Source organism: Sinocyclocheilus grahami, unplaced genomic scaffold, assembly GCF_001515645.1.
Source record: "Sinocyclocheilus grahami isolate Dianchi unplaced genomic scaffold, SAMN03320097.WGS_v1.1 scaffold929.1, whole genome shotgun sequence".
Taxonomy (NCBI): domain Eukaryota; kingdom Metazoa; phylum Chordata; class Actinopteri; order Cypriniformes; family Cyprinidae; genus Sinocyclocheilus; species Sinocyclocheilus grahami.
In genome coordinates, this window is record NW_015506108.1 from 185,341 (window position 1) to 196,890 (window position 11,550).

At 36.8% G+C, this 11,550-nt stretch overlaps 1 protein-coding gene across 1 annotated transcript in view; it reads right to left on the minus strand.

Moving 5' to 3' along the window:
• Positions 1-785: 785 nt before the first annotated feature.
• LOC107564389 (lysine-specific demethylase 4A-like) overlaps positions 786-11,550 on the minus strand; it is a 16,932-nt gene continuing 6,167 nt past the window's right edge. Inside the window, exons 11-21 of the mRNA XM_016249467.1 lie at positions 9,715-9,777; positions 9,191-9,543; positions 8,038-8,146; positions 7,786-7,958; positions 7,326-7,512; positions 6,132-6,136; positions 5,704-5,892; positions 3,726-3,899; positions 3,512-3,631; positions 1,388-1,480; positions 786-1,197 (exon numbers count right to left, since the gene is read on the minus strand). Of these exons, the coding sequence (XP_016104953.1) occupies positions 1,057-1,197; positions 1,388-1,480; positions 3,512-3,631; positions 3,726-3,899; positions 5,704-5,892; positions 6,132-6,136; positions 7,326-7,512; positions 7,786-7,958; positions 8,038-8,146; positions 9,191-9,543; positions 9,715-9,777 (1,607 nt within the window). The 3' untranslated portion in view covers positions 786-1,056. The remainder of the gene's footprint in view (positions 1,198-1,387; positions 1,481-3,511; positions 3,632-3,725; positions 3,900-5,703; positions 5,893-6,131; positions 6,137-7,325; positions 7,513-7,785; positions 7,959-8,037; positions 8,147-9,190; positions 9,544-9,714; positions 9,778-11,550) is intronic.

Below are 11,550 nucleotides of genomic sequence, written 5' to 3' on the forward strand. Positions count from 1 at the left end.
ACAAAACAACTGCAGACAAAGATCAGTAATGCTATACAGCTAAAGGAATCTCCACAAAACAATGTTTTTTTTTTTTTTTAAATAATGTAGGTTATTTAAATGAGGCATTTCTTTGGCACTCTCTAAATGGAGCGCTTCAAGATGTTGCCTTCCCTGCCTTAAGTACTATGAAACTCACAACTGAAGAGGAAAAAAAAAAAGTGGATAAGTGCACCAGTTCGACCATGACTGGTCACAAGTCAGTCTTACCTGTGTTGGCATATTAATGCAACTAAGAGTAGAAAAAGTAGAGAAAATCTGGCTTTAACACACATAAATACATCTTTTTACAAACAAAGTAAATCCAGAACTAATATGCAACAAGGAAACTGGCATTCCTTTCACTTCAACAACAAATTATTTAAATAAAACAAAATCCAAAGCTGCTGTATCCACCTAAACATGAGAGTATAAAGCTAGTTTTATATAATGTCCCATGTTTACAGTAGATCACACATGAGAGCTGCTCGTACTAATAAAAACTAGATTCATCCATGAGATTCAGATATTGCCAAGCACTTTAAGACCTATAAAAAAGGTCAGCAGGATGGCGCATCCACGCTGACTAAAGATTTGTCTGATGGCCTAAAGGTCTGTTCTTGTGCGGTCAGCCGGTGGGTCTGCAGGGAGGTGATTAAAAAAAAAACTGTTGAAACATTACCGCCACCTGATTGAAGATAGTAGGAGCCCGAGAGCTGTTCAACGCCCCCGCTGAGCCTGAGCCGGTTGTGTGCTGTCTGAACAAACAAACACTCTTACAAAAGACATTCCTAGCATTTAATCTCTGGGACTCTCATCTGTGCTGGCTGAAGACCGTTCACAGCAATGAGAATTCATACTTAGCCTGAAGGTCTAAAACTTGATTTTGGTGTTTTTAAAAACAAAAGGCTCTGTACTGTATTTGCAGTTGTCTGATCACGTGATGACATTTGTCCACTTTAAACAGAGACATCTAGTCCAGCCTGTTTTTCTGGCGAATTGATCTGTTTGTTGAAGACACTGTCTGTGTGGAGTAAGTTACTCCATGATGCTTCTGTATATGACCGGTTCGATGTAGTCCTCTCTATAGCGGGAGTTAATCACACGCTGTCTTTTTGAGTCTTGCTTCACCTCCTTCTCCACAAACACTCCTTTGAAGCGCATATCCGACGCCACAGACTAGGGATAGAAATTAAACGTATTTAATGTCTGTTAAGCCACTTGTTGTTCAGTAGCACTGTGTCATGACAAGTTAAGATTATTATTGCAGTGATAAGACAGAAGGAGGAAAGTAGCTTTGTAATGAGTTTCTTGATGGTGTACCGCACATTATAATTTAATGAAGCGGCGCCGGCAGGAAAACACTCACCAAGCGGGCTTTAACACGTTTGGGCAGCACCTCGTTCAAACTGTACACATCTTCCCTCTTTACAGTAAGCTGAGAGTCATCTTCAAATTCCACCTGGAAAATAATTAATATTGACATTTAAAAATGGAATTGTGTGTATTTACATTATAAAATGGTATTTAAATTGCTTTGCAATGGTAAACAGTCTACATTTACACTGCCTTCAGGTAATGTAAGAACAATCTTATTTTCGAGTGTGACTGTATAACTAATTTGTATTCATTTTGTGCACTGTTGATGAAGGACAGCTATAATGTTTGCCAGAAAATATAATTTAGTTGGGTAATTAAGCAACAGGGTTGACACAATGGTAAAATATGAAGAGACATAAACAATTACAAACCTAATGCACATCCTCTGATCTGAATTTTCCTGTATTATTACTAAGAATCCTGTCTTGGTAAGTGGAAAAAAGAAAAAAACTAGACCTGTTGGGTTGTTTTGCCGGACTGAAATCACTTAAAGTGTGTTGCATCATAAATTTGACTTAAGTTCCACATTGCTAACTTTTGGTGGAAGAATAATAATAATAATAATAATAATTAGTTGCATTTATATAGCGCTTTTCTAGGCACTCAAAGCGCTTTACATTGTCAGGGGGTATCTCCTCGTCCACCACCAGTGTGCAGCATCCACCTGGATGATGCGGCGGCAGCCATAGTGCGCCAGAACGCCCATCACACACCAGCTTATTGGTGGAGAGGAGACAGAGTGATGAAGCCAATTAACAGATATGGGGATTGTTAGGAGACCATGATGATCAGAGGCCAATGGGCAAATTTGGCCAGGATGCCGAGGTCACACCTCTAACTCTTTTCAAAAGACATCCTGGGATTTTTAATGACCACAGAGAGTCAGGACCTCGGTTTAACGTCTCATCCGAAGGACGGTGCTTGTTGACAGTATAGTGCCCCCGTCACTATACTGGGGCGTTAGGACCCACACAGACCACAGGGTGAGCACCCCCTGCTGGCCTCACTAACACCTCTTCCAGCAGCAACCTAGTTTTCCCAGGAGGTCTCCCATCCAGGTACTGACCAGGCTCAGCCCTGCTTAGCTTCAGTGGGCAACCAGTCTTGGGCTACAGGGTGATATGGCGGCTGGATACACACAAGAATAGTTTATTCTCATTATACAATACCATTCAAAAGTTTGTGGTCTGTATTTTTTCTTAATGTTTAGAAAGAATACTGCATTGATTTATTTAAAATAAATAAATGCAGAAAATACCCATTTTCTATTTGAAAATATTTTTTAAAAGCAATTTACTCCTGTAATGCAAAGCTGAATGTTCAGCAGCCGTTACTCTAGTCTTCAATGTCACACGATCCTTCAGAAATCATTATAATATGGTGATTTTCTGGTCAAGAAACATTTCTTATTATTATTATCATCAGAGTTGGAAACTGTGAAACTTTTTTTGATTGACATTTAAAAATATGATTTTTTTTTTATTAAAAATCTTATAAAACATCATAAAAATATTTACTGTTACTTTTGAACAACGTAATGCCTCCTTACTTAATAAAAGTATTAATTTCTTTCAAATAAAATCTAACTGACAAATATTTAAACAGTAGTATAAGAATTATGATTAACAATAACTGTTGAAAAATAAACAAACAAACAAATATTATTATTTGACCACTGGTTTATATCATGTTGCTGTTTTATAAAAGCAACAATCCAGTAGAGTCTGTGGGTTACTGCGATTTAACCATGGGTAAGGAGTGTACCCATGGTAAATGGGGCCTACTGCTGAAATGTAAGCTTATTGTGTGATCTCTCACAGCTTACTGCTTTAACAAAAGCAGCAACAACAATGAAGGCCAACGTCATGAAAAAAAAACAAAGACTGTCATGACTGTACTTCATTATTATGTGAATATGTATGGTACTGAATGTTATGATATTAAACTTTAACAGTATACAACACCGATTAGTCATCAGTCTTCTATCCTAAATTATAATGATTTTCAGAATACACTGCAAACAGTCATCATACTGTGACGCATCTACTTTGCAGTGTCTGAATTTGAACTCGAACCCAAATAGTGTACACAAGTGTGTTTGCTGTCCTCTGACCTGGTACATTGGGATGATATGGTCAGACACAAATTTGGCTCCATAGATCAGGCCATCTGTCCAGCGCACTTGAACTACATCTCCCTCTGATGGTGGACCGAGCTGCCTACAGTCTCTATTCTGAAAAATAAACACCAGCAGGGCTTCAGTTCAGTACACTGCTTTTAATCATCAAACATTGTTTTGAGCTGTGTAACCCTAACCCCTTACGTACCACTATATCCTCAGGGAACAAGTTGTCACTGAATGAGCCATCATCAAAGATAACCTCATAAAAGGTGGCCTTTGTCAGCTCAACCACCTCACAATGGTAGTAACGGCCATTTCTGTGCTTGGAGATTACTTTCTGTCCCTTCTCCAACTCGCGCATAGATGCCTTGTTGCGTTGCTGAAGATAACATCAGATATTAGACATCTCAGACAACACACATCTTTTGCATGGTTAACAATAATGCTCTAACATGACAGACTGCAGCAAGCAAAAAGCTTATACTTATGACATTACATACTGTACTAGTCACCAACCTGCACAACAAAATAATAATAACACGTGTTGGTGGAAATAGACAGTAAATACATACCGACTCAAAGAACAGAATTACAACCCGATAAACCACCCAGACAAAGTTTACAGTAATTTTTTTGAAGTGGTTCTACTACTTGTCAAATTGTTTCATATGGTTTTGGGAAAAAAAATTAAAATGTAAACTTTCAATAAAAGTCTAAAGCAAGTCATTTTACACACAAAAAATAACACTTTGAAGTATATTTTTCACTATTAATAATTCATTATTATTATGTTTTTGAGGAGTAACAAGAGTCATTTTACAACTTGAACTAACTTTGTCTTGTTATAAAAAGGTCAAACTATCTGATATTTTATGACACTTGACCTTGACACACAAGCTGTGTCCCAATTCAGAGGCTGCATCCTTCGAAGGCTAAATGTGTCACATGAAGGCGGTCCCATTTCGAAGCTTCTTTCAAATGTGGCCTTCATTTCCCTGGCCACGAAGGGTACAACAAATGGACCCTTCATGACCCAAACTATCCCAAGACTCATTGCACACTGGTGACAACAGAGTCAGTACTTCATTACACTTAAGAATTGAGTTTCAACTTACTTGAATATCTATATAAATGTTACAAAACCATCTTTAAAGTAGTTTAAATGCTGACTTCCATATATAGTTTAGACTCAATATATAGTTTATTATGAACATAATTAGACCAAGCTGTTTTGTTTTCAGACAGTTGAATATAACTTTTAAAAGAAGTCCAGTTACTTCCACTCGTCAACAGCAGCGGTCACAGTCACTATCTCCCTTAGGCTAAATCATCACTTTAGACAATGCTTGGTTTGAATGTTTCAGCCTTTGTGTGGCCTTTGAAGTTAATGATTTTTGAGAGATGCAGTCCCTGAATTGGGACAAAGCTACAGTCGGAGGATCTTCAGTAAATGATAGCATGTCCTTCTTTATTTTTGGCAGGCTAAATTTGCACCAATATACTATAAAGTTTGATTAAACATCAGACCTTTAATGTCAACAAGGCAATGGGAAGCATTTTCCATTTCCTATTTAAAAGTTGATTTATTTTGCTGCCCAAACTGTGCAATTACACGGTTAGTTGCATTTTCTTATTTGCCTTTAGCACTGTTCCCCCCCTTTGTTAGAACTACCAGTGCAGAGCAGAGGCTGAATACCAGGAAAGGAAAGAGAACCTGTCCTCTTATCATTCCCTTATTGTGTCATTCAATGTATTTAGGGATGCACGATTAATCAAATGCGATTGTCATGCGCATCTCATCAGTAAAGCCGGTTCTGTGATTAGGGGTATATCTCCATCACGTGCTTTCAGATGGAGCGGCATTTAATACACAGAGCCGTAGTTCACTGACAAGCTACACAATATCACGTTCATAATCACAGGCAATTCATCGCCAATAATGAACGCGATATTGCGTAGCTTGTCAGTGAATAAAGGCTCTGTGTAGTAAATGCTGCTCCATTTGAAAGTAGGTGATGGTTCTTTACTACTAATCACAGAACCGGCTTTACTCGATTTTTTGCACAGCCCTAAATGTATTTAACACAAAAACAGTGAATTTGCTTCTATGTGCATTTCCATTGTTTAGCTGTCATATCTAGACTTCGCTATAATCCTGCACATGTCCTGTGTTGTGTCAATACCTCTATTTGGATGCCACCCTTGTGTCTCCAGCAGGTAAAGTAGACCACAAACGGCCAATCATCCGGGTGCATTTGAACTCCAGCTGCCTGTGCACAGCTCGGGTGAAAGGAAGTGGAACAGCGGCCATGTGAGCATTGCACGCAGCAACCAGTGCTCTTCTTCACCCATTTACGGCAAAACTGGCATTTCTAAAAATACATTTTTGTTAGTTATGTCTTTGACCTTAGAAATAGACTTGGGCTCAGGCAAGGTGAACAATCAACAAATTCTAATGAAAGTTAAAGTAATTTGTTAACTTTCAATACTATTTTAACTTACACTGCTTAACAGACGTGCTATACAAACAGTGCTGGTGATTAATTAACTAGGAGTAGAGATGCTGCCAACCTACTGTTATCTACTATTTTTTTCAGTAATATGAGAATACCTCAGCTATTCTCAGAATAGCAATGCTTTTACAATAACAAGGTAAGTTTTCCAATGAATAACCTGAAAAAATGCAGCACTGCCACATTTTGCCTCATTTTATATAGTATTGCACGCACACACATTGTTTAAAAATGTAGGGTTAAGATCATTAATTTTTTTCAGAAAAGTATATTATGCTCACGATTTGCTCAAAATACAGTAAAAACAATATTGTGAAATATTTTTACAATTGACAAACAGCCATTTATTTATTATTATTTTTAAAATTTAAATTATTCCTGTGATAGTAAAGCTGAATTTTCAGCAGCCAATATTCCAGGTTTCAATATCACATGATAATTCAGAAATCATTCCAATATGCTAATTTGCTGTTCAAGAAACATGTCTTATTATTATCAATGCTGAAAAACAGTTGTGCTGCTTATTATTTTCTGGAAACTATGATGCTTTTTTTCACAGATTCTTTGATGAATAGAAAGTTCAACAGAACAGCTTTTAACTCTAAATATATTTTTTGTAACATTAAAATGTTTTAATATATAATATGTATGTAAATATATAAATGTCTATCCTTGCTAAATAAAAGTATGCATTTCTTGAAAAAAAAAAACTAGAACGGTGTTTCTCAACCCTGGTCTTGGGAGCCCCCCAGCACTGCACATTTTGTGTCTCCCCCTAATCAAACACACCTGATTCAACTCATTAGAAGAAACTCCAGGATCTGAAATGGGTGTGTCAGACAAGGGAGACATACAAAATGAGCAGTGTTGGGGGGGCGCCCCAGGACCTGGGTTGAGAAACACTGCTCTAGAAAATGTGCAAAATATGTGTTCTGTGTGAACGGCTTGGTTTCAGTTTTGACGTAAACAAGATCTTCTCCTCATTGATGTTCTCTTTTCCCGCAATATTTGAAATTAACAACGCAGCACCGCCGCATCTAGTGGCTTCAACTGGATAGGCTAACAAAAACATTAAAATGCAATGACACTTACATCGCCATCGTATCTCGTGCGCCACTGATAAGGCTGCCTCAACGCACACCTAAAATTAGAATGCAACGTTTTTGCATCCGAATGTGGGTTTTTATTTTAAATTCGTCAAATATTCAAAATTTTTTTTGACAGCCCTAGCTGTGACACATCATATCAAGTGCAGATATTTCAGTGATAACAGAGAGTGACAAACTGCTTACTTGTATGAACGCGCACACTACACACAGAGCAGCTGACGAGTTGGCTAGTTCCGTCTTCCTCCACATTCGGAGTGGACAGGTGTCCTTCAGAGCTGCTGGTGAAGCACATCTCTGGAATCAGTGGCTTGGTCCTCCGTTTGTCTCCTTCAGCTGCAGAACTGCTCTGGCTCAGGCTGATTACGTCACTCTATATGGAACAAAACGGCAGAGTGCACAGCACAGTCTTACAGTGGTTCCACAAATCATTTTTCAATTATCCACTCACAAATAATGGGATAATTGCATCTGACTGTACCAAATCTACCACTACATTTTGTTTTTACAACTAATCAGACTTCAGCGTGTAATTTCTGAGCCACTGGCAGTATCAAACAGCCAAAGAGACCAAGTTGCTGTGTTTGCCAACTCAAAAGAGCTTTGAGCAATAAGAGATTTTTGTGATGGTAATCGCATGCGTTACCTCTGTGTACGTGTGAAAGAGAGTACACACTGCACAGTACGGAGGTTGCTGGCCCATGCAGAAGTTAAAATCCTTCTCAACTCTAAAGTTGCGTTGCTTGCTTTGCCACATGGGAGCAAGGAGTCTGGCCCAGGGATCGGTCTCCTCTGGCTCAGCTGCTGGCTCTTGAATCTCTGTGGAGTGAAGGAGTTCATTAGAAAGAGCACAAACAGTGATGCGACAATCAATGAACAATGTGAAGCAGATCCTAACCGTCATCACTGGAGCTCTCTCTGAGCAGGGGATGAAAGCGTGGCAATTTACTGAGTGGCTGCAGTTTCCTCTTCATGCTCTTATTCTCTTTCTCTCCCTCGATTTCAAGCTGAAAAAAGCAAGAGAGGAGTTAAATTTAATTTGGATTCATGTTGAAGTCATTTTTTAAAAATATACCTTTAACACACACTACCGTTCAAAAATTTGGAGTTGCTATGCTTTTTAAAGACTCTTATGCTCACCAAGGCTGTATTATTTTTTTTTTAAGTAAAAAATAAAGACAGTAATATTTTGAAATATTATTGCAAAATAACTGTTTTGAATACACTTAAAAATGTACTTTATTCCTGTGATGGCAAAGCTGATTTTTCAGCAGACATTACTCCAAATCTTCAGTGTAACAAGATCACATTAAATCATTCTAATATGAGTCACATGACCCATCAGAAATTATTCTGAATTATTCAAATAGTTGATAAAACGAAAGTTCAAAACAACAGCATTTATCATTTATTTGAACATTAACATTATAAATGTGTTTACTGTCACTTTTAATCACATGAATACGTCCTTGCTGAATAAAAGTACTCAATTTCTTAAAAAAAAAAAGCCTCACTGACCTCAAACTTTTAAACAAACTTAAAATAATAGTGCACCTTACTACTACTGCATGATATTGTGGTATCATCAGTTATCGGAGATTTATCAGAAGTAGTCAATACTGGATAATGTGCAGCTCATTTCCTCTGTTTTTACATTCAAGTTACCTTTGAAGTAATTTCATTCAAAAGCAATCATTACAATATTAATAATTTAATGACACTGTTAAATGCCTTTAGCAAATAATTTTTCATGCTGTTCATTATAATGTTGTGACTGCTAAATTCACTTAAATTGGTTGATTTTCGTTTTTTTTTTTGGCGATTTATTTTTAATCAATTCATACTAATATTATATAATTCCAATGTATAGGCCTTTTATCAGCAATTACATGAAAATAATCACTGGCTTATTGAGTTATTTTATAATCAATAAACTGCTGTTTTAATTGCATAATATTTAGTTACTTGATTTTTTATATGCTATAGTACTATAAAATCATTTTAACTGGCCCAATCAAATATCAACACACCAAGTCAATATATGTACCAACCTTTGTGTTTGGTTGTGGCGTATTTGGCCTCACATCTGGTTTGATGTCTGGCTCATTGAGGTCTTCTCTGGGTTTCTCTGTGCTGGGTTGTTGAGGTTTATGGAGCGCTGTTCTGGCTGCATAGCTGTGGACCTGCAGGGCATCTGAAGGGCTCAGGGTCCGATGAAAGAGAAGGCTTGCCACCCCTGGTTTGGTGGAAATCCGTGGCACAGCTGACAGGCAGTGAGGGACAGTAGGGACAGATGCTATAGAGAGGTGACGCTTTGGGAAGGACTGTGTAGAGGCTGAAGAAGGGTTTGCGGCACTTAAACATGCTTCCCTAACATGCTCCCTGGATGCAGTGCTTCTGGAACCAGGAAGCATCTTTAAACTGGTTGAGCCCGTCAGAGGCAGCAGATCATCTTCATCTTTCAATTCTGAAATGGATTTGGTTTTCATCAAATTTCATATAAATATTCGCGATTAATCACATCCAAAATAAAAGTTTTTGTGTAGTGTGTATGGTGTGTGTATATATATATAACCAGGAAGCATCTTTAAACTGGTTGAGCCCGTCAGAGGCAGCAGATCATCTTCATCTTTCAATTCTGAAATGGATTTGGTTTTCATCAAATTTCATATAAATATTCGCGATTAATCACATCCAAAATAAAAGTTTTTGTGTAGTGTGTATGGTGTGTGTATATATATATATATATATATATATATATATATACACACACACACAGTAGATAGATAGATAGATAGATAGATAGATAGATAGATAGATAGATAGATAGATAGATAGATATAGATAAATATTAGCATTGTAATTTTAAAGTTGCACTCTTATTAATATTAAATAATTTATGTAAATTATATATGTTTCTTTTATTTATTTTTATTCTACAGTGAAATTACAATATAATATTTAATAATTTCTTCTTCTTCCTCCTTCATCCTCCTCCATCTTCTTCTGTAATCACAAAATTGAACTTGAAGTTGAACTTAAAAGCTCAAGTTAAAAAGCTTGATCTGTGCATATATATGACATGGTGTCATGCGTTAGATGCAAGATGTGAGCCCAAAGTTCAAACACATCCATCTAGCACAAGTTTACATAGAAAAACAATGTGAAAGTATCGCAGTGGAATGGAAAAACACTTTCTGTGTGAACAGGCCCCTTGAGGTTTTCCTCATCGCTGCTCTTTTGTCCTGAGTGTCTTTGTCACTGTTTTATCATTTTAGATTTTCTTTAGTGTCTAATTTTCCAATCTCCTTCCCCGCTGTTTTTCTGAGCAGCGTAATTCAGTGTGCTTTGATTAGATCACACGCTGCTCTTTCTCTCTCGCTCAGTAAAGGATAAAAGGATTATGGTAACATTCCAGTGTGATAATGAATCGGGACGCTGCTGGTCACATGACACTGTAAGTTTCCACTACCCGGCTGTAAACATCATGAATCTTTCAGAAAGAGAGAGCGTAAGACAAAGAGGGAGAGAGAGATAGAAATGGGGACTATGGACACTTCACAGAACATTTTAGCTCCTAGACAGCAGCTTGTGTTGACTCTGGATTAAATGACCCAGACATTTGTGACATTTGTGTTTAGACTGGGGATAAAATAGCTCAGATTCTCCCGTGATAGTGAATATTGTTTTGACTACATTAAATGAAGCGGATAGTATCCCGATATATAACATTGCCTTTTTTGAGAGCGGTTATTTTTGTGCCATTGTCTTAAACTTGTCGCATCTTTCCCAAAAAGACTCATGGCTGTATTAGATCAAAAGGGTGCTTCTACTAAATACTGAGCAAAGGGTCTGAATACTTAGGACCATGTGATATTTCAGTTTGTCTTTTTTAATAAATCTGCAAAAATGTCAACAATTCTGTGTTTTTCTGTCAATATGGGGTGCTGTGTGTACATTAATGAGGAAAAAAAATTAACTTAAATGATTTTAGCAAATGGCTGCAATATAACAAAGAGTGAAAACTTTAAGGGGGTCTGAATACTTTCCATATTTTTTTTTCTTAAATATATACATGCATGGATGTGTATTTATATATACATAATAAATATACTCAGTACACACATATACTATGTAAACAAAAACTTTTATTTTGGATGCGATTAATTGTTTGACAGCACTAATAAATACACACACATGCATGTAAATATTTAAGAAAAATATGTTATGTTTATATATAAAATAAATGATATGAATATAAATATATAAATACATGTAAACCTTTTCTAAATATATACTGTATGCGTGTCTCTATATATACATAATAAACATACACTGTACACAAACATATATTATGTTCACAAATCTTTTATTTTGGATGCGATTAATCGCACCAATCAATATATCAGCA